Source organism: Penicillium antarcticum, assembly GCF_028974205.1.
Source record: "Penicillium antarcticum strain IBT 31339 chromosome Unknown utg000006l_segment0_segment0, whole genome shotgun sequence".
Taxonomy (NCBI): Eukaryota; Fungi; Ascomycota; class Eurotiomycetes; order Eurotiales; family Aspergillaceae; genus Penicillium; species Penicillium antarcticum.
Window position 1 is genome coordinate 2138465 of NW_026695304.1, and position 21875 is coordinate 2160339.

The following is a 21875-nucleotide window of genomic DNA, read 5'->3' on the forward strand; positions in this document are numbered from 1 at the left end:
GATCCATTTCTGCCCGAGGCGCTATCTTCGGCCTATACTTCCCTCAACGCGTGTGGCGCCGAGCGATGGACTCATCTCCATTGGCGTCAGGGCAAACAATGTGATTTCGTTTCATACGCGTAGATGAAGAGCGGAATGCCCCTCTCGGCTTTGGGCCGAAGATTGATCTTCTCCATTCTTACAGTTCGTGACTGCACAGTAGAGCAAACGGTGTGCAGTTCTTTCAATTGCAAGGATCACGATTTGGCATCTGCTAAAAGCAAAGATCGTTTATTTCTGGAAGACTGTTCTCGGTGTTCCCGAGCCTAATGCATATTCCTCACTCTACCCATACTAGTTCGTGCTTGCCACGTCTAGTGTATATTCTATCCATCTAGCTAGATGGCGGCTACTCTAAGACAGCAATTCCAAGAGGTTCTAGTATATTGGGCTTGGGGGGCATGAGATATGGTCCCTTTGAATCCAAGAGTCATACAGGTATACCGTTTCGATGAGCTTATGTTGATACTTGGCTTCAGCCAGCCGTGTCTGCGATTCAGCCCTGTCAGCTCTACCGTATGGCCATCTTAGGTCCATTCTACCTTGATTGATACATCAGTGATCTCCCGTCTAGCTTCTCAATCCAATAGAACGTATCGCTTCTTTCATCCATTACAATGGCACGATTCATTCCATGTCCATTAGAAATCAAATACTGACTCCAACGAGTTTGTTCTTCAAAGTTCAATACCTGCTATTCCCTCCAATGTCTGAACCATTGTTCATCCTCAAGTCTCATCACCTTGACATAGCTACTCCCTACCTTTGCCATGATCCAACTCGTGATATTCGCACTAGCCACCTTGACTGGACTGGGAGATGCACTGCCTGTGAATGAAGGCAGTCCCGTCTTGGTCCAGGTAGCCACCGATTATTCTGCCACCGTGACGGCAACTGCAGTTTCCACCAGCACCATCCTGACTAGCTCCACTCCATCGATCACCACAGCTACGTCTCAATGCACAGCACTCAACAATCAAAAGGTTCAGCATTGGTGACACCAACCAAACCACTGCAGCTCAAGCAAACCTTTACTCAGACAGTGCCATGGCCATGGTCATGGCCATCGATACCGATTCCCTCTTCGGTCCATTCACCAATCCATTCCCATCCACGGATACCTGGTGCGGGCAAACTCCCAGTCTGTCTTTCATATCGGCTGTTGGTTGGGGGACCGATCTGATTACCAATCCAGTTGTTATCCACAGCTTGCATAATTGTCGAGGGAGTCGGAACCGGTTTACTTGGAATGAGGCTTGTATGCATGCAGATGCCTGGACTGGACATGAGAAGACGGGTGCTGTTTATTATATTGATTCCAGTGGGGGATTGCAGATTCTTTGTGGGAAACAGGGTCCATATGGGACTTTCCCCTGGCCGTGAGCTAAGGTTAAGGCGCCACAGGAACAAGATATTTGCTAATCGCATGCTGCACTTCCACCTTCCACTTTCTGTATCCCTTCCTGATTCTTGTTTTTTCGGGCAAAATCGAAGCCTACAGTTCTTGGCATGCAGCCAGTGTCTACTGTAGCGTCGATCTTCCCCTCACCCAGCCTCCCAAGTCATCGCCTCAAGCTATCGCCCCGCGAGGTCTTGGCCAGCCACTGCCGACTCACTGAAGCCTATCTCCACTCGTATGATGTTACCTTCCCCGGAGCTCCAACGGAGTAACTGATTAGGCCCCCTGTTGACACCGATCAAACCTGCCCCGTGAGGAAATCCTGGGCGCCGATTGCGAACAGCCTGACTCGCATACTGCCGGTTATCGTGCTTATTTACTTGTTTACTCCAATGCAGACCAATCTCTTTCCCCTCCCCCTCTCGGGGAGTACTATAAGTACCCCCCGCTTGTCCCCTGTGCTGTCGTGAATGCTCGTATAGTCCATATAGACACATCATTGCCCAGCTATGCGTGTCTCGACCTGGATTCCACTGTTCCTGCCTCTTGTGTCGGCGGTGCCACACAATCCTGTTTACGAGGCTATTACTCGTCGCCAGTTACCCAAGGAGCCGACTGGTGTGAAGACAATTAAGACGGCTAATAATGTCACGATTCGCTACAAGGAACCCGGGAAAGAGGGCATTTGTGAGACGACTCCGGGTGTAAAGTCTTATTCTGGTTATGTCGACCTCTCGCCGACAGAGCATACTTTCTTCTGGTTCTTTGAGGCTCGCCATGATCCTAAAAATGCTCCAATTACGTTGTGGCTGAATGGTGGTCCCGGAAGTGATTCTCTGATTGGGTTATTTGAGGAATTGGGTCCTTGTCGTATTAATAATGAGTCCGAATCGGAGATTAACCCTCAATCGTGGAATGAGGTTTCGAATATGCTTTTCCTGTCTCAGCCGTTGGGTGTTGGTATGTTGAGGCTTCTACGTGTCGTCGGAACATTTCGCTGATTCTGTACAGGCTTCTCCTATGCTGAAAAGGCGCCTGGTACACTTAACCCCCTGACGGGTGTCTTCGAAGATGCAGACTTTGCCGGCGTTGATGGTCGTTATCCGGTCATTAATGCTACCAAGATTGATACGACCAACCTCGCTGCTAAAGCTACCTGGGAAGTCTTGCAGGGATTCCTGGGTGCTCTCCCCAAGCTGGACTCGAAGATCAAGTCGAAGAGTTTCAATCTATGGACTGAAAGTTATGGAGGGTGAGTACCACTTCCACCTGTATATATCGCCGCTAACCTCTATAGACACTATGGCCCTGCCGTAAGCCAAATCAACCACTCAGTTTATCTCTAGCTAACCATGCAGTTCTTCGACCACTTCTACGAAGAAAACGAGAAGATCAAGAACGGAACTCAAAAAGGCATCCAACTCGACTTCAACACTCTTGGCATTATAAACGGAATCATCGACGAAGGAATCCAAGCCCGTCACTACCCCGAATTCGCCGTGAACAACACCTATGGCATCAAAGCCGTGAGTCTACCTATCGACAGCATACCTTCCAATCCATAACGTTAACATAAATAAAGGTCAACGACACAGTCTACAACTACATGAAATTCGCCAACGAAATGCCAAACGGCTGTCAGGACCAAGTGGCATCCTGCAAATTGACAAACCGCACCTCCCTAGCCGATTTCGCCCTCTGCACCGAAGCAACAAACATGTGTCGCGACAATGTTGGTACGTACAGCCCACCCATCCCATGCCATCCCATTCCTCTCATATCTCTCATATACATACTAACCCACGCCAAACTGCAGAAGGACCCTATTACACCTTCGGCAAAAGAGGCGTCTACGACATCCGCCATCCATACGCCGACCCAACCCCAGAAGGCTACTACACAAAATACCTCGCAAAAGACAACGTCCTAAATGGCCTCGGCGTAGACATCAACTACACCCAATCTAACAACGAAGTCTACTTCGCCTTCCAACAAAAAGGCGACTTCGTCTGGCCCAATTTCCTCGACGATCTAGAAGATATCCTCTCGCGCCCGGTCCGCGTGGCCCTCATCTACGGCGATGCCGATTATATCTGTAATTGGTTTGGCGGGGAGGCTGTTTCGCTGGCTGCGAAGTATCCGCATAGTAAGCAGTTTGCAAAGGCTGGTTATGCGCCGTTTACTGTGGGCGGTGTTGAGTATGGTGAGACCCGGGAGTTTGGGAATTTCTCGTTTACTAGGGTTTATGAGGCTGGTCATGAGGTTCCTTATTATCAGCCTGTTGCTGCGTTGCAATTGTTCAACCGGACGCTGTTTGGGTGGGAGTTGCCTGATGGGGGGAAGAAGTTGAAGGCTGGATTTTCTAGTGAAGGGGATGCAGAGGCTACTCATACGCAGGCTTCGGTGGCTTTGCCTTCGGCTACTAAGGCTGTGTTGATTTAGGGTCGGGTCGGGAAGGAATAGCTCACATGCCTGAGAGAGAGAGATATATATATATAAACCCATACATAACTTGATGATTACTCGATGACTGACGAGAATCTAAGACATGATATAATTGGAATGTATGAAACTTGACCAAGGTCAATATAGTCACATTCCTCCACTAAAGACGATATCTCCAGAACTATACTAGCCAGCAAATCCCGACGATCCCTGGCCCTAGAGGTCTGCCAAAATAATGTACAAGAATTGAAATAAAAAGCGATTGACATTGAACATGATTGCACACTCACAGGCGAGCCCCGCGATTCAGAAATGGCACGCCTCGTAAATGCAGATATCGTCAGACCCATGGTGAGATACAAAGGTGTATAAGTCTAATGACCGTGGTGGTACAAGGGATTGCTCCCGTCAGGCTTTGGGGGTGGGCTCATCGTTGGAGTCGCGGAGAGTCTCAGTGGGGGTGTGTGTCTGTGTTTGAGGCTTCTCGAACTCGGATAGTTCAGTGGGGGTGTGTGTCTCTGTTTGAGGCTTCTCGAACTCGGACAACTCAGTGGTAGTGCCGAGGACGTCCTTGGCTGTTTCGTCGGAGAATCGCAAGTCATCTTCGACAGCGGTACTTTCCTTGATCTTGAAGAAGATTACAGGAGAGGCAACCAGCATACTGCCGACGAGCAGACCCCAGCAGGAGGCAAATTCGGTCATATAGGCAGTTTTCTTGGCATCCATGCTGGAAATTGTCAGTGTAAGATCAATGCAGGTAGGAAGATAGACTACTCACCTCCACATGCCGGCAGCACCGGCAGACTGGATACCCTTGTAGAAACCAGCAAAGTTGGCCAACTTGCGGGCATTGTTGGAAAGAGAGCCCATGTACCAGTAGGTACAGGTTTGGAAAGCAGCATCGTAGAATCCATAGAACATGTACAAGAACATAGGTCCAATATAGCCACTGTCGGTGAAATCGGTATCAATAGAACCGCTTTCGCGAGTATATTGCTTCTGGAAGGCATATCCACCACCCCAGATACCCATGGTGACAGCCAGCAGAATACCAAAGTTGAGCTTGGCACGCCAGGGACGCGAGAGACACTTCAGATCCAGAAGCTGACCGAAGATGAAAGCACCCACCATCTGCATCAGCCAGTAAAGCAGACTGTTCAGGGCGCGGGTGCGGACATTGAAATAGGCCAGGTTGACGGAGTTGAAGTGATATCCGTAGAACCAGTTACTGGCCAGGAACATGGGGAACATGAGGATAATGTATGAGTCGTTGATCAGAGTCTCCCACAGTCCGACGAACTCGGACTTCCAGGTTGGATTCTTGATCACAATCACACGGGAACCGTCTCTGCGCTTGATATACTTGCAATCGGCAAGACACCAACAGAGCACGAAGCCGATGGCCATGAGGACCAGGAAGGCAATGTAGGTGCCATTGTTGACACTACCGGCGGTGGAGTGCATGTTTTGACCGAGGGGAACCTACTATCATTAGTATACTGGATATGAGATATGATGAATTGAACATACCAAACTGCCAATGACACCACCCAGGTTGAAAATAACCCAGAACACAGCAATATACTTGCCCTTCTCATGTTCTTGGGGGTAACTCAGCATCACCGCACCCTGCGCACACCACAGGAGACCCGCACAGACACCGAGGAAAGCTCCAGCGAAGATCAAGAAGCCGGAGTTCTGGTTGATATTGTAGGAGAGGAGGGAGGCCACATAGAGGAAGTATCCCAAGCCGCCCATCGATAGGGTCAATCGCAGGCCAATTCGATTGGCAATTGAGCCGGCGAAGAAGCCCACGACGGCAAAGGTACTGTAGAGCGCAGTGTTGGAGTTGTTCACATCGGTCGCGTTGACCTGGCCACCGCCACCGAGACCACTGACAGCATTGAACATGCCCGGACACAGGAAGCAGACAAACGACACCAGGTATAGTTGGAACTCGGGCGAGGCAAAGTACGGGGCCTCCCATTTGCCCAGTTTGAAGATTGGCTTGTACATCCACGCCGGCCCTAACACGGCCTGATCCACGCCAGACTCGGGATCCGGGGCCCTCGCAGAATCATACTCCGACATCTCCTGCTTCTGTTCCTTCGCCATGGTTGAAGGAACAGGAACAGATCTACAGGGGTGAAGATAATAACAAAGGAACAAGGGGTTGGAATGTGAGTCCCACGTGAAAATTTAGAAGGGAGAAAGTGAGATAATGGAGTCAAGGTCCAGGGCATTAGTTTTTTTTAAAGCTGAAGAGAATAGTAATAGCCGAGTCACACGATAGTCTTATCGAGACTCCATAATTATCGATGCGACACTATTAGGCCGATCAGTTCCATGGGGTTGCGGGGGGTTGAAGATGGGTCTGGAGAAAAAGACAGGAGATGGAGCGAACCACGGCGCAGAGAAAAGAAAGAGAGAGTCATCAAGAGATGAATAATGACATCCAGTGGTACTGAGATGTCTGGGCGAGAAAGAGAGGAAAGAGAGAGAGAAAAGGAGGTCCACAACGAATGCGACTCTGCCGGTCGCATTGGACCCGCATGCGGAGAGTTGCATGCGGGGGACAATACGTGACAATACGTGGTATAAGTGGTATACTACTTCGGCATGCCGAATGTCACTACACAGTTACATCATTGTGCTTGCAGACTCTCTGTCTTGTTTATATGTCAAGACTGTCCTATCTCTTTCTTTCTCGTTGATCTTGGCCTTGAGAGATTCTGACATCATGCCCGGCAAAACCACCTCTTCGCCCCGTATCACCAAGTTCACCAACTGCCGCTTGGTGCGCGGCTCATCTCTAGTCGAACAAGATCTCTGGATCGACTCCCTGACCGGAAAGATCCTCAAAGACCAAGAAGCCTTCTATGAGTTGCACCTCTCCCCGGACGAGATCATCGATCTCGGTGGCCGCATCGTGGCCCCGGGTATGATCGACGTCCAACTCAACGGTGCCCACGGCTTCGACTTCTCCGTTCCATGTGACACAAAGGAGGAATACGACGAGGGTCTACGCATGGTGAACCGCGGTCTCGCTCGTACCGGTGTCACCTCCTATCTGCCTACACTCGTCAGCTCCACCCCGGAAGTATACTGGAAGGTAAGCAACACCACCCAACATCTATAGAAACTCGAACACCAGACTAACTATCCCCAGGTCCTCCCATCCCTCGGTCCAACCGCAGGAAAGCATCAACCCCAAGATGGCGCCGAATCCCTCGGCGCCCACGCCGAAGGACCATTCATCAGTCCCGGCCGAAACGGCATCCACAAGAAGGACGTCCTCCGCTCCGCGCAAACCCTCCAAGACATAATGCACTGCTACGGCGCAGACAACCTGGAAGGCTCAAACCCAATCAAGATGATCACAGCCGCCCCAGAAGTCGGCGACATGATGTCCCAGATTCCCGAAATCACCAAGAAAGATATCGTCTTTGCCATCGGCCACTCGGACGTGACATTCGAGCAGGCTGTTCAAGCTACTCACCAGGGTGCGCGCATGATCACGCACCTCTTCAATGCTATGCGGTCTTTCTACCACCGCGACCCTGGTATCTTTGGCTTGCTTGGTCAAAGTGAGCGCAGGCGGCCGTTTTACGGTGTTATTGCCGATGGCATCCATTTACATCCTACTTCTATTAAGATTGCGTATAATGCGCACCCTGAGGGGTTGATTCTTGTTACGGATGCTATGCGGCTGTGTGGGTTGCCTGACGGTACTTATGAGTGGACGAATGGGGAGAGGATTGTTAAGACTGGTGCGCGGTTGACGCTTGAGGGGTCTGATAAGATTGCTGGGTCTTCTGCGACGTTGATTGAGTGTGTTAACAACTTCCGCCGTTGGTCTGGGTCTTCTACTGCTGCTGCTATCAATGCTGTCACTGCTACCCCTGCTCGTCTGCTTGGCTTACAGGGTATCAAGGGCACATTGGATAGCGGCGCTGATGCCGATCTGGTGGTGCTGGGCGAGAATGATGATCCGTTCTCTGGTCCTACTTTGACTGTTGATCAGGTCTGGAAGCTTGGTGCTAAGATCCATGACACTGACAAGGCGGTTTGAAGGCATGTCTGTTTTCTGTTTCTGTTTTCTATTTCTGCTGTTGTTTTCATATCTCGGGTTACTGGTTATAGGGGTTAGGTTGTCATTTGCATGAGCATAGAACAAGCGCATGATCATAGATCTACGATCTTGAATACCTCTCATGTTATTCTACATTTCAAATTTACATCAGTATCCAAAGAATAAGTTGAGGACCAAATCATTGAATAGATGTCGTGGTAAATATCAAGGAATCAAAATGTCAGGTCCGTCTTGCAGACCTGGTGGGCAGATCCATGTGGATGCGCCGCTCGCTTGTATGCAAAAATGAAACCAAAATCAAACATAAAATATATACTTTTACAGGCATGTCACATCGGCACATGTACTGCATGTGCATTTACAGACGGGGCTGGTTGCGAGCCCAGCCGGCCTCCTCGGCGATCATCTCGGCAGCGCGCTCACCAATGGCCAGAACAGTCAACATGGGGTTGACAGTAGGCATGTCAGGGAAGACACCGGCGTCGGCGATACGGACGCCCTTGAGGCCGCGGACCTTGAGCTTGTGGTCGACAACGGCCAGGGGGTCTTGGGCAACGTTACCCATCTTGGTGGTACCAGCGGGGTGGTACACGGTGTGGGCAGCGCGACGGCCGTACTCGGACAACTCCTCATTGGTCTGCACCTTGGGGCCAGGGGCGACCTCACGCTTGATCCACTGCTTGAAGGGGGACTCCTGGGCGATCTTACGGGCAGCCTTGAAGCCGGCGACAATGGTGGCGGCGTCGTAGCCCTCGGCATCGGTGAAGTAGCGGAAATCCAGCGCGGGCTTCACGGAGGGGTCGGCGGAAGTCAGGTAGAGACGACCACGCGAACGGGGGCGGGGAATGTTGGGGGTCATGCAGAAGGCGTTGATGGGCTCGTCGTAGCCCAGACGAGTGGTGTTGAGGGTGAAGGGAATCTGGTAGCAGTGCATCATCACGTCGGCAGCGCGACCGTCGAAACCAGCGGCGTTGGGGGCCTCGCGGCGCAAGAAGATACCAGCGTCCGAGTCCATGGTGGTCATGTTGTGGTCCACGGGGCGCTCGAGCTCCCACATGATGATAGTCTCGGGGTGATCGATCAGATTCTCACCGACACCGGGGAGATCCTTGACAACGGGGATGCCCAGTCCGGAGAGCTGCTCCTTGGGACCAAGACCAGAAAGCATCATCAGACGAGGAGTGTCGACAGCACCGGCACACAGGATGGTCTCCTTCTTAGCGCGCAGGGTGTGCTTGACACCAGACTGCAGAGACACATCGACACCGGTCACGGCATCGCCCTCAACGTTGACTTTGGAGACCCAAGCGTTGGTAAGGATGGTCAGGTTAGGACGCTTCTCGTCACCGCGCAGGATGGGGTGAATGTAGGCGACACTCGCACTGCTGCGGCGGCCGTCATCGGGGTTGTAAGACACATTGAAGAAGCCAACACCCTCGGTCAGCTCGCCGTTCTTGCGGATATCGGCGTTGAAGTTCTCAATGACGGGAATGTCCATAGCACTGGAGCAGGCCTGGATCCAGTCCTTGCAGAGCTGGTTGCGGTGTCGGGCATGCACCGGCTGGAAGGTGTTACGCAGGTTGTCAATGATGCGGGTGAAGGTCTCAAAGTCCCAGCCCTTGCAGCCCTTGGCAACCCAGTTCTGGCAATCATACTCGAAAGGACGGAAGGAGATCAGAGTGTTGTGGGAGGAGCAACCGCCGAGGACCTTCGCGCGGGAGTGGCGGATATGACTGTTACCTGCGGGATGTCAGCAACTCAGCTTCACGCGATCACTCGAGATAGGAAAGAGATCATACCCATAGGCTGCTCGGTGGTGCCGTAGTCGTAGTCGAGCTCGCCGCCGAGGAGGTTGAGCCATTCCTTGAGGTTTAAGACGCGGTCGTCATTGTAATCACTGGGACCACCTTCAATGACTAGAGTGCGCTTGTTGGGGAGGTACTCGGCCAGACGAGCGGCGATCACACAGCCAGCAGTACCACCGCCAACGACTATGTAGTCGTAGCTGTTGACATCGACAGCGGGGAGCTCATTGGTAGTAGCCATGATGGAGATGTGTATGCAGGGAGGGGGGGAGGTATGAAAAGAGGAGACCGCCTTTTTGAATAGAGAAATCGAAGTGGTCTGAGGAATCTAACACGTCTCTATCGGTTCACCAAATTCGTCTTTACCTTTCCACTTTTTTTTTTCATATTTTTTTCAGTTAGACTCGGCGAATTAAAAGACTCTGAGTGGTGGCGATCATAGAAGTGGAGAGGTTTTAGATAATGAGCCCACCGCCTCTTAACTATGAACGGCCGAGATGTTTCATCGCTTATCGTACGATGCATATGGAATATGTGTATCTATGTGTATCTTGGAGTATTTGGAGTCAAGAGATTGAGTTGATAGGAGATGTATCCAGGAAAGGATTGCCCTTCCGATGCTAGGGTATGAGTTTGTGTATCGGACAGTAGAAGTACGTCACAGGCGTAAGGCTAGCAATTCCATTCTTAGGGCGGAAGTCCCGGCTGAGGACTTACGAGCCATTCACAGTAGGAGAAAGTGCAGATTCGGCCAAGACTCCCCGCCATCGGGCGCAGTTTCTTACGTACGAGATTTTGCTTAGTTTAAGGCCTGCGCTAGTCCCGAGGTAGTTTGAAGGCGGTGAGAAGTAAATCTGCCTCAAGATCATAATCTTTACAGAGTACAGACTGCACGTTCATTCACACGCATCATGTCTCTCGAATTCCCTCCCCGTCAGCTCTACTACGGCGGCAAGATCCAGGCCGCTACCTCCGGCAAGACCTTTCAAACCATTAACCCCGCCACCGCAGCTCCGTTGGCCGACATCCAAATTGCCTCCAACGCTGATGTCGATGCCGCCATTGCTGCCGCAGACCGCGCATTCCCCTCGTGGGCCCAGACTCCCTTAATTGCCCGTGCCCGCATCCTTCACAAAGCCGCTACTCTCTTGCGCGAGCGCAACGATGAAATTGCCCGCGTCGAGACTTTGGACTCGGGCAAGGCCTTTACCGAGACAAGCACCGTCGATGTTGTAACAGGCGCCGATGTGTTGGAGTACTATGCCAACTTCATTGGTGGTGGTGGTCTCAATGGCGAGACTACTCACCTCCGTGAAGACGCCTGGGTGTATACCAAGAAGGCCCCTCTTGGTGTGTGTGCAGGCATCGGTGCTTGGAACTACCCCATTCAGATGTAAGTCAATTTGCTCGTCTTCTTGCCGATGGAAACTAATTCCATTGTAGTGCTCTTTGGAAGTCCGCTGCCTGCTTGGCTGCTGGTAACACTATGATCTATAAGCCCAGTGAATTCACCCCTCTCCACGGCCAAACCCTTGCACAAATCTACACCGAGGCTGGCCTCCCCGATGGTGTCTTCAACGTGGTCAACGGCGCTGGTGATGTTGGTGCCTACCTGACCGGTCACCCTCTGATCGCCAAGGTCTCCTTCACCGGCCAGGTGGCAACCGGCCAGAAGGTTGCCGGTAACGCCTCCGGCAACATGAAATACGTGACTATGGAGCTCGGCGGCAAGAGCCCTCTGATTGTCTGCCCAGATGCCGAGCTCGAAAACGCCGTCGACGGTGCTATGATGGCCAACTTCTACAGCACCGGCCAGGTCTGCACCAACGGTACCCGTGTGTTCGTCCCTCGCGCCATGAAGGCCGCTTTCGAAAAGTCCCTCCTCGAGAAGATCCAGTATGTGCGGGCTGGCCCGCTCTTCGACGAGCAGACCAACTTTGGCCCCCTCAGCTCTTCCGCCCACTACGAGAAGGTTGTCTCCTACATCCGCCACGGAATCGAGTCCGACAAGGCCACCCTCCTCTGCGGTGGTGTCGAGAAACCCTCTGTGCCCAAGGACCTGCAGGCTGGATTCTGGGTTCAGCCTACCATCTTCACCGACTGCACTGACTCCATGCGCATTGTCAAGGAGGAGATTTTTGGTCCCGTCATGTCGATTCTGTACTATGATACCGTTGAGGAGGCTGTGCAGCGCGCCAACGCTACCGAGCTTGGTCTCGCTGCTGGTGTCTTCACTAAGGACCTGAACCAGGCCCACCGTGTCATTGACCAGCTACAGGCTGGTATCACCTGGGTCAACACCTGGGGTGAGAGCCCTGCTGAGATGGCTGTTGGTGGCTGGAAGAAGAGCGGTCTGGGCGTGGAGAATGGTCGTCGTGGTATTGAGGCTTGGCTGCAGAACAAGAGCACCCTTGTTGATATGAGCGGTGCTGTGGCCACTGTTTTTGCCAAGCTGTAATGTAAATAGTTCATGCATATACGACCTCAAAATTAGTTATATAGTGATCGACAGATTGCGAAATGAGCATCAGACAGACCGATTCTTACTCTGTAGTAGTAGGATTTACTATAGTCACCCGCTGCATACGCAGGGGCCTCTGGGTTACATATCCAAGATTGATCGACACCACGCTACAAACACATACACATAACACTACAATGACAATAAATTGATAAATTATACATGCTTGGATTTCCATAGCTAAATATTGGTAAAGTCACTTGTCTCTTAGAGAATACACATCTATTGAAACAAGCAAAACGCAACGCAAAACTCCTGAAGATATCCCGAAACCGGATGAAAGACCATGCAGATATGATTTTGCAAAAGATAAACCCAAATTCCACGTAAAAAGACAAAACCGAAAAAGAAACCCCGGAAAGAAATGCCATAAGATTGTTGCGGAGCCACTTAGAGCGCGGTCATTCTGGTGCCCATGCGGTCAAACATGAGATCGCTCTTGAGAGTGCCATCAATGCCAATGGCCGAGTCGACCAGACGTGAGGACATGCTGTCAGGAGTGAGCTCATCGTCCTCCATGGCGCGGTGCAACTCAGTGTTGATGCGCAGATCCTTGGGCACCTTCTCCGGGGTCCGATCGGGGGTGGGCTGCTGCGAAGCGGACTTCTTGCTGGGCAGTGGAGCCGGAACGTAGGTCCGGGGCCGATAGACGAGAGCCGGGCCCTGGGTGCGGGCATCGGTACCGGCTTGCTCGATCGATTCAAAGTACCGCACGGTCTTGACCTTGAGTTCGAGGGTGGCGTCGCGGTCACACACGACCAGTGGGTGCTGGTGCAGTTGCAGTGCGGATAGGGTCCACATGTGGTTCACGCCGTCCTCTAGGCCCTTTTGGAGAGCGAAGGACTTATGGGCGCCTGTCGCGACAATCACGACTTCGCGGGAGTCCATGATAGTCTGGATTCCCACGGTCATGGCCATGCGCGGCACTTTGCTCGTGTCGTTGTCGAAGAAGCGTGAGTTGGCGAGGATGGTGTCGTAGGCCAGGGTCTTCACGCGCGTGCGGCTGGTCAATGATGAGCCGGGCTCGTTGAAGGCGATGTGGCCGTCTGGTCCGACGCCACCTAGGAATAGCTCGATGCCGCCGTAGCGGGCGATGCGCGCTTCAAAGGATGCGCACTCGGCCGTCAGGTCTGTGGCGTTGCCGTCGAGGATGTTGATGTTCTGCGGTGGGATGTCCACATGCGAGAAGAAATGCTTGTACATGAAGCTGTGGTAGGACTCTGGGTGGTCGCGAGGCAAACCGACGTATTCATCCTGTGATGGGTCAGTCGGTTGTTGTTTGGTGATAGTTGGGGGGTTGCACATCTCATACCATGTTGAAAGTCACGACATTCTTGAACGAGATCTCGCCTGCGCGATGACGCTGCACGAGGATCTTGTAGATGAATTCAGGGCTGCTGCCAGTGGGCAGACCAAGCACAAAGGGTTGCTCAGCGGTAGGCTTGAACGACTGAATGCGGCCTGAAGAGTCAGTATCTCTGAGTTGCGCAAAGGCTGAACTTGAACATACTGATGATATAGTCTGCGATATACACAGACACCTCCTTGGGGTCTTCTCTGATAATAACACGCCTGCACAGATTAGCAAAGTCCAGGCAGATCAAGAAATCACATACATGTTGACGTCACGAGTGGGTGTTAGGATAAGCTTTCCGAGTGAAGGAAAGAAAAGAGGAGAGGAAGTTGAAGTTGATATCTTGTTATCTAGGAAAAGAACTGAGAAAAGAGTAAAATGGAAGTGACATGGGTGGAGAGTGTACGACAGTGACAAAAGGATCTCCCACGTCGTATAGTCCATCTACTACTACGGGGTCTGGTTGGCCGCAAATGTATCATCGCCCGTCGCCCCCAAGTCCATGATTGGACCATGATTGGACCATGATTGGACAGGCAGGGGACCCTCCCGAGATAGTCGGGCCAGTTCATTGACGTCTGCAGACAACCGCATCTTGACATGAATATGCCACGGGATAGGCAGCATTTACCTCATTCGCCGGATGTTTATCAAGGCACCGGATTGACACATGTTCCATGTGGCCAACAATAGGAATGATAGGAATGATATGACGTCGAAGGATTAAAAGGGCATTATCAAAATGGGAGGTTTCATCTCAAGAAGCCCACGGGTTGCATCCGGTGAAATCGGCAAAAAGCTGGAGAAGATTGCAACCCTGCAACGTCGCAGTGGGTTCCGTACCGTATTGTATACACGTGACTGCACGTGACTGTCTGGCATTCAAATTTCAGAAACGGGAAAAAGGGACAAATAGATATGGAGAAATGGAGATGAGACATGAGACATGGAGAACATGAAATTGTTCCAAGGTACACCCAGGGCTAGGTACTCTGTCTAACGTAAATATCCGTAGCTGTAGAGACACGATCCCGTGACCTTCCCTATCTTCCCCGACTTTGCGGCTCTGGGGAACTCAGTCACCTGACCCCCAACGCGCACACGCCCGAGCCTGACACTGACCTGGCTTCACCTGGGCATATTCCTTGAGAGTCAGCCTGACGTTTGCGGTGTCCACTCCTTCCCCCCAAACTGTACTCTGGCCTTGAAAGGCATTCCGCTTCCCAGGGCCATGGCCCGGAAAGAGGACATGCTGCCCCCGGGCTGGGAGGATCTAGATAGGTATGTCGATCTCCTGTTTCGGCCTCATGTTATCCTGCCCCCGTACTCCCCATCGCGATCTCGGTGTATCTGCCCCTGTGGAACCTTTTTCGATTATCTAGACTACTTCCTCTTTGGGTAATTGCATACTGACATGTCACAGGCAGATGGGCCAGCTCTTTATGATGGGCTTTGATGGGACATCAGTCAATCCTCAGATTCGATCGCTCATTGAAAGTTATCATCTGGGCGCTGTGCTGCTATCAGCTAAAAACTTGAAATGTACTTCTTCACGTCCGGCCATTAATCGAGCATCTACTGACGCGACTGCAGCTGCCGAGGAGGCGACCAGATTGGTTCTGGAATTGCAGACCATTGCACGTGATGCTGGCCATCCGGTGCCTTTGCTGATTGCGCTGGACCAAGAGAATGGCGGCGTAAACAGTTTATACGATGAAATTTATATCAGACAATTTCCTAGCGCCATGGGCATTGCCGCAACTGGATCTAAAACTCTGGCCCATGAGGTGGCTGTTGCAACAGCACAGGAGCTCAAAGCTGTCGGTGTTAATTGGATCTTAGGGCCAGTTTTGGATGTTTTGACCAATGTGCGAAATCAGCCATTAGGCGTCCGCACCTCTGGCGATGACCCCCAAGAGGCATCTCAGTTCGGTGTCCAGTTCATGCGAGGATATCAAGAAGCCGGCTTGGTGACCTGCGGGAAGCATTTTCCATCTTATGGTAATTTGGAATTTCTCGGTTCTCAAACAGACGTTCCAATTATCACAGAGTCACTGGAGCAACTCAGTCTCAGCGCTCTTGTGCCTTTTCGCAGTGCTATCACGCAGGGTCTTGATGCAATGATGGTAGGCGGAGTCTCCTTGTCGTCTGCAGGTATGAACGTGATGCACGCCTGTCTAAGCGACCAGGTGGTTGACGAGCTCCTCAGAAAGGACCTTCAATTCCAAGGCGTGGTCGTCTCCGAATGTCTAGAGATGGAAGCTCTCACGCATAATATTGGAGTAGGAGGTGGTACAGTGATGGCAAAGAACGCTGGCTGCGATGTGATTCTCCTATGTCGATCATTCCCAGTCCAGCAAGAAGCCATCAATGGATTGAAGTTGGGAGTGGAAAACGGGATCATCGGCCGTCCACGGATTGAACAGTCTTTGCGTCGGGTTTTAGATCTGAAGGCCCGTTGCACCTCGTGGGACCAGGCCCTAAACCCTCCGGGTCTTTCTTCACTTACACAGATGCAACCCTCGCATACTAACCTTTCCACCCGAGCCTACAACTCTTCCATCACGGTGATGAGAGATAAAAACAATTTGCTACCGTTGTCCAACGTTATCGAAGCGGACGAGGAACTTTTGCTGCTGACACCGTTGGTCAAGCCACTCCCAACATCAGCGGTTTCTCTGTCGGCCTCGGAGTCTGCGCATGGGTCAATGGATCATCTGTCTGCGGATCGGACTTCATCGGTTTTAAGTGGAGAGAGCGTGTTTAAAGAGCTAGGGCGGTCACTATCGCGGCAAAGAAACGGTCGGGTGTTACACACCTCATATACTTCCAACGGCGTGCGCCCAATCCACGAGGACTTAATCCAGAGAGCGAGCGCGGTGGTCGTTGTCACAGCAGATGCCAATCGCAACTTATATCAGCAAGGCTTCTCTAAACATGTCTCGATGATATGTCAATCACAGTATAGCTCGTCAGGCGAGCACCAAGCGAAACCATTGGTCGTGGTGGCAGTCAGTTCACCATACGACTTTGCCATGGACTCCTCGATCGGTACCTATATATGCACATACGACTTCACGGAAACGGCTCTTCAGGCATTGGTCAAGGTCTTGTACGGTGATCTGACTCCATCTGCTGCATTGCCTGGCTCCATTGGTCGCACCCAGAAAATTCATCAATCTCGGCAGCATTGGCTGGTCGAGAATTGGAACGAAGACCGCGACTCCTTCGGCTTGGAGGTTTTGCTCGAATCGATTCGTGCCGACTGTACCCCGGGTCAGCGGTCGGAATTGCTAGGAGCGACGTCTAGCAGCTTCCTCTTACGAAAAGAGGATATCGATGAAGCTCATTTCGTCGTCCGGAACAGTAGCACGCAGGCGTTATATGGCTTCTGCGCGACATACTTCTTTCGGTCAACAGGCACTGGTGTCTTAGGATGTCTCATCGTGGACCCGGGTCGGCGCAAATTATCAATTGGCCATTCCCTGCACAGCCGTGCGATTCGAACTCTCCTCCAACGCAAAGGAATGCGACGGTTCCAATTAGGTTCACGATTGCCCGGCATCTACCTTGGCATACCGACCGTAAATCCAGTCGAACGCAAGCGGTTACGGCAGTGGTTCGCTAACCTAGGCTGGAACACTGCGCTTTCGCGACCGGTGTGCAGTGTAATCCTGCGCAATCTAGCCACATGGGTGCCACCGGAAGGGCTCACTGCCACGCTACAGAGCGCCGAGATCACTTACGACCTCGTGTATGGCTGGGACTTTGCGCGGGCCATCCTGGATCACATCAAAACGTACGCCCGACAGGGCGTTGCCGATATTTACCGGATGGCCTTGGGTGGCGCGCCTAACTGCGGCATCATCCGGGCCAAGCGGCCCTCCGACGGAGTCATCCTCGGGAGTATCGTGATCTACAACGAGCGATCCTCCTTGGCGGAGCATATGCCCGTGCTGCGCGCCACCCAGACTTCCGTGGGAGGTATCTCCTCGCCCGTTATCTCCCCTTGTGGGGAGGATTACTCTATCGTTATGCAGGGGTTGATCCTGCTGGCCATTAAGCAGATCCGGAAGTTGAGTGCTAACGCCGTGGTCATGGATTGTGTAAGTTTTTCTTTAATATTCTCTTGCTATTCCCGATTTGGTGTATGATCTGACATGATATAGGTCGACGCTGATGGCAACTTTGACAATCTCTCGATGATGGGATTTACTATGCTTCACAGTTTTGAGGAAGTCAACTGTGACGCAGCTACATGGACGATGATGCATACGTCGTAGACATCTGTCTCTTTCACTTTTCTTCTTTTTTCTTCTGATCTTGTTCTATGATATCCATATCGCATTGGGTCTGGCTTTTTTCTATTGGGACGGTGAAGGAATCATCTGCATATATTGGGGCGAGAAATGGGTAGGACAGGCGCCCAATCATCGCAGTATAAATTCCAGTTCAATCCTTCCAGGGGTGTATAGTGTACGCGAGGGACTAAACAGAGTTTGGCACGGGGGACTCGGGCCTTGATATTAATTAAGCCACTTCGAAATCGAAATAAATGAACCTCGGCTCAGACCGTTGCCTAAACTTGAACTAGTGGCCTCCGCTTATCCACTGAAGGTAGCATTACATTGTGAGGATGTGACCTTGAGTCTTGTTATATATAACAATAGATCCTCTTCTGTCTTATAGCTTATTCTATTCTCTCTCTCTCTCTCTCTCTCTCTCTCTCTCTCTCTCTCCCCCTCTCTCTATCAGACTCTACGGTATGTTCTAGTATATACTATATACTATAAATATGCGAGACCGGAACTCGGGGCCAAACTTTGATCCGTTTGCGTTAAATCCCTCAGTCACACAGAACCGTTTTTACTCTTTTTGGCTCCACATTCCTACCTCTGACTTGGACACTTTCTCTCTATTTCTACTAGAGAGTCGCTTTAATGCGCTTTATGTCTCTGATAGAGTTTACTCAGGGGCTTAAGGAAAGTCAAGCCCTACGAAGCTTCGGGATGGTCAAATCGGGTAAATGCAGGGTCCCCTGTCCCAAACTTCACGTGTTCCAAAGTCCTTGTATCTCCTTCCACAAGGGAGGCGGAACATCTAAAAGTCCTGCAGATTCGTATCGCGGACATCGCCGGTGATCCACCTGGTGGAGATTGGTCTAATCATGCATGTCCGTTCGCAGAGGGTCCAGAGGGGCTTGCTTGCTATTGTTGGCCCTGATTGGACCCTCTTGAACGCATGTCAGACGGGCCATGATGATCATTTTTGAATCCATGTATTGCAAGAGATAATGTGTTAGAAACAGGATAGGAAGAAGGGAGTCTTGTAGAGTGTGGCGTTTTCAGGAGGGTCAACCCGAAGCAGTAGTACCTTAATAGGCAGGTGGGTATTCTCTTTTTAACTTAACTATATGAGTATGGAGTACGGACATGTATGCACCATATGTACGCTGATCTTCAGGGACTTAGCAGCCGATAGCCGAGTCCCCATTAATACTCTACTACTTCGTACTAACTGCTAAGTTTACTACTACAACTCAGTAAACCACAAAGGGAGCTAGCTGACTCAGCGCTGCGTTCGTTCTCCGCAAAAACCGCGGCTCCACTATTCCCCGAATCCGTTGATCGTCTGGAAGTCGAGATTCCTCCTCCGGCTCCGTCTATCTCTCTGCTCTCTACTCTCTACCCTCTACTCTTCTCTCAACTCTCTTCCATTCCTCTCTGTTCTCAAATGTCCTCTCCGCCTTCACTCCCGCCCTAGATCTCTCCGCTCCACACGCTCCACACGTTGCTTGCAGCATTCCCCGGGGCCTTCTCCATCTATCCTTGGCTTCTCTCTCTTTTCACTTGCCTTCTTTCCTCCGCCTCTTTCCCTTCTTCCTAACCTTCCCTACTATACCCTCTACCCTATCCTGCGTGTACCTATCGTATCAGTCCTCATCATGGAGGGCTTCGATACTATGGCCATGCCGCCATATATGACCAGCCCGTTGTCACTGGGGAATTTGCAAGGGACCGATTATCTGAATGCAATGCCAAGTCTTGATATACCGGATCATCGGTCAACCTTTGATTCAGAGACCTTTGTCAGGTGGGTGATTTGCTTCTCCAAGTGGGACGAGGGAGGGGGGATCCACTCCCCTCAACGGGGCTGCCTTGCTAATTGATCGCGTACAATAGTGATGATCTCGCCTTTGCACCTCCTAGTATCTCCCATGGACTCAAACGCTTCCCATACGATGATGCGTTCAACGAGATGGTGGCTCCCTTTGACCCGGTGCCCCAGGAACAATCCCAGGAATCCTCATCGATCGACCACAACAACAAGCTCTTGAGCTTCTCGATCCCAGTATATCACTTTACCCTATTGGACTACTCGATGCGCCGTACCAATTTGTCTGTGTCGGCTCAGTTGCACGGAATGTTTTTTCTGGCCGAGTCCCCGTATACAACGTCCCCTTCCGACAACGCCCCACCACAGCAAGGTGCCGAGTTAACGTGTTACCGCCGTAATTTGTTCCAAATTACTGGTTCGGTGACGTTGCCTCGTGGGATGCGCTATATCATGACCGACCAAGGCGATCGGATTCCAATTCTCGCGCAGGAGCTCACGGTATCCGCCACCGAATCCGTCGAAGGAAACCCAGTGAAGATCATCTCGGTGCCCTGGAAGACGCCCTCTGCGGCTGCCGCCAATTCTGGCACGGCGCCCGAGGAGAACAACCCAACGACCGGTGCCAAGATCGAGAAGGAGCCACCACCAATTCCTCTGGACATCATGGCCGGCCAGGATCTGGACTCGGACTATGCCACCTTCCCTATCGCCTGGAAGCGGTTACAGTTCCGTGTCGCGACTGCCAACAATGGACGCCGAAAGGAGTTACAACAGCATTTCGTCGTTCGCCTCAAGGTGGTTGCGACTTTGTCCACTGGCGCAAAGATCCCCATCTCAGAGGTCCAGTCGGGTCCCGTCATTGTCCGTGGCCGCAGTCCACGTAATTTTCAGTCTCGCAAGGATCTCCCTCTAAGTGGCAGTGCCGCCGCGTCCAGGAAGAATGCCCAGGCCAACTCTTCAAACCCTGCTCTCAACCGGACCCCTACCAGCGACTCTGTCCCGCGTCGTGCCAGCGTGACTCCAGCCAAGTCGAAGCCAACCGCTCAGAGCAGCTCCCCGGAAACCACGTCGGTTCCGCCGCCCAGCCTCATGCAGCAGACTCAAGCCACGCCGGACTGGACGTCCATCCCGCAATCGACATCCAACAATGTCATGTCTCATCAGCAGTCCCTCTTCCCCCACTCTAGCCCGGACCAATTATCTCAGATGACTGATTCACAACGTCGTGTGAGCACAGCTGCCGCTGTACCAATCAACCTGTCATTACTGGACGAGGAAGAAAGTGGCGACCCTAATCTCCATCTTGACCCATCAAAGATGCCATCCCCCTTCGCCAACGAGCTATCTCACCAGCGATCCTTGAGTCTGGACCATGCGGCTCCGCCTGCTAAAATGCGCAAGCTTTCCCATGCCGTCTCTCAAACCCCATCACGGAGTGTCGCGTCTTCAATGCCTCTGTTGGAAACTGCAAACCTCCCTCAGCCATTTGCATCCTCGCTTCCCTTCCCGAACGAAAGCACCGATCTTCTCTATGAGTACTTCCCTCTCGGGTTAGATGATTGGCAGGTTCCCGTCGACGCCGTATATCGGCCACACGTTGTACACCATACCAACATGCCCGAGATGAAACTCGTAGCCTCGCGAGGCCGCAGCAAGCGGTACTTTGCCGCAGAGGATGTCTTCTAAGCTCGTTCGTTCGATACTGGGGTAATGGCAAGGGGTGGCGTTTGTCTTTCTTATTTTCGCATCTGCATTTGCACTCTGGGATGGGTCTGTTTGTTCTTCTTTTGTTTTTCTTCCTGTCTGTTGCTGTCTTCCTTTTTTTTCTTAGACTTGCCTTGTTTTTTCTTCACCCATCGACACAAAATCATAACCATGGTTGATTCCATACTGAATGCTGGGATGCGTTATTGATATTGACGCTCATGTGGACCCGGATGGGGGGCATATACGATTCCAAGATTCCAGATCAAGACTCTGTCTAGTCTTATATCAACGATCAGTGATCATGGATCTGAATCTGAACATGAATTGAATCTTACAATATGGCGAAATGTGGCGTGTTGAGGTGTTCGTGTCGACTTTTGGGACATCGGTTTTGG

The 21875-nt window shown here is 51.6% G+C and overlaps 10 protein-coding genes across 10 annotated transcripts; 6 read left to right on the top strand and 4 right to left on the bottom strand.

The window, feature by feature from the left end:
• Positions 1–809: 809 nt before the first annotated feature.
• Positions 810–1037, top strand: N7508_006873 (uncharacterized protein; the record flags this gene model as incomplete). The annotated part of the gene is made up of 1 exon (XM_058464939.1): positions 810–1037. The coding sequence occupies one exon, from the start codon at positions 810–812 to the stop codon at positions 1035–1037; it is 228 nt and encodes a 75-aa protein (XP_058318792.1).
• Positions 1038–1074: 37 nt separating this feature from the next.
• On the bottom strand, positions 1075–1254 carry N7508_006874 (uncharacterized protein; the record flags this gene model as incomplete). The annotated part of the gene is made up of 1 exon (XM_058464940.1): positions 1075–1254. One exon carries the CDS (start codon positions 1252–1254, stop codon positions 1075–1077), a length of 180 nt encoding a protein of 59 aa, XP_058318793.1.
• A 693-nt stretch (positions 1255–1947) lies between these two features.
• N7508_006875 (uncharacterized protein) lies at positions 1948–3880 on the top strand (the record flags this gene model as incomplete). Its single annotated transcript, XM_058464941.1, has 6 exons — positions 1948–2398; positions 2450–2690; positions 2736–2751; positions 2797–2964; positions 3021–3174; positions 3255–3880. The coding sequence occupies 6 exons, from the start codon at positions 1948–1950 to the stop codon at positions 3878–3880; spliced, it is 1656 nt and encodes a 551-aa protein (XP_058318794.1).
• Positions 3881–4291: 411 nt separating this feature from the next.
• N7508_006876 (unc-93 family MFS transporter) lies at positions 4292–5998 on the bottom strand (the record flags this gene model as incomplete). Its single annotated transcript, XM_058464942.1, has 3 exons — positions 4292–4610; positions 4662–5365; positions 5414–5998. 3 exons carry the CDS (start codon positions 5996–5998, stop codon positions 4292–4294), a joined length of 1608 nt encoding a protein of 535 aa, XP_058318795.1.
• A 625-nt stretch (positions 5999–6623) lies between these two features.
• On the top strand, positions 6624–7955 carry N7508_006877 (N-acetylglucosamine-6-phosphate deacetylase; the record flags this gene model as incomplete). The annotated part of the gene is made up of 2 exons (XM_058464943.1): positions 6624–6995; positions 7053–7955. The coding sequence occupies 2 exons, from the start codon at positions 6624–6626 to the stop codon at positions 7953–7955; spliced, it is 1275 nt and encodes a 424-aa protein (XP_058318796.1).
• A 379-nt stretch (positions 7956–8334) lies between these two features.
• Positions 8335–10022, bottom strand: N7508_006878 (GMC family oxidoreductase; the record flags this gene model as incomplete). The annotated part of the gene is made up of 2 exons (XM_058464944.1): positions 8335–9716; positions 9776–10022. The coding sequence occupies 2 exons, from the start codon at positions 10020–10022 to the stop codon at positions 8335–8337; spliced, it is 1629 nt and encodes a 542-aa protein (XP_058318797.1).
• Positions 10023–10692: 670 nt separating this feature from the next.
• On the top strand, positions 10693–12239 carry N7508_006879 (uncharacterized protein; the record flags this gene model as incomplete). Its single annotated transcript, XM_058464945.1, has 2 exons — positions 10693–11174; positions 11225–12239. 2 exons carry the CDS (start codon positions 10693–10695, stop codon positions 12237–12239), a joined length of 1497 nt encoding a protein of 498 aa, XP_058318798.1.
• A 453-nt stretch (positions 12240–12692) lies between these two features.
• On the bottom strand, positions 12693–14160 carry N7508_006880 (uncharacterized protein; the record flags this gene model as incomplete). The annotated part of the gene is made up of 4 exons (XM_058464946.1): positions 12693–13556; positions 13615–13763; positions 13813–13874; positions 14111–14160. The coding sequence occupies 4 exons, from the start codon at positions 14158–14160 to the stop codon at positions 12693–12695; spliced, it is 1125 nt and encodes a 374-aa protein (XP_058318799.1).
• Positions 14161–14887: 727 nt separating this feature from the next.
• On the top strand, positions 14888–17939 carry N7508_006881 (putative beta-N-acetylglucosaminidase; the record flags this gene model as incomplete). Its single annotated transcript, XM_058464947.1, has 4 exons — positions 14888–14937; positions 15080–15198; positions 15250–17762; positions 17826–17939. The coding sequence occupies 4 exons, from the start codon at positions 14888–14890 to the stop codon at positions 17937–17939; spliced, it is 2796 nt and encodes a 931-aa protein (XP_058318800.1).
• Positions 17940–19600: 1661 nt separating this feature from the next.
• Positions 19601–21459, top strand: N7508_006882 (uncharacterized protein; the record flags this gene model as incomplete). Its single annotated transcript, XM_058464948.1, has 2 exons — positions 19601–19749; positions 19839–21459. 2 exons carry the CDS (start codon positions 19601–19603, stop codon positions 21457–21459), a joined length of 1770 nt encoding a protein of 589 aa, XP_058318801.1.
• Positions 21460–21875: the final 416 nt, after the last annotated feature.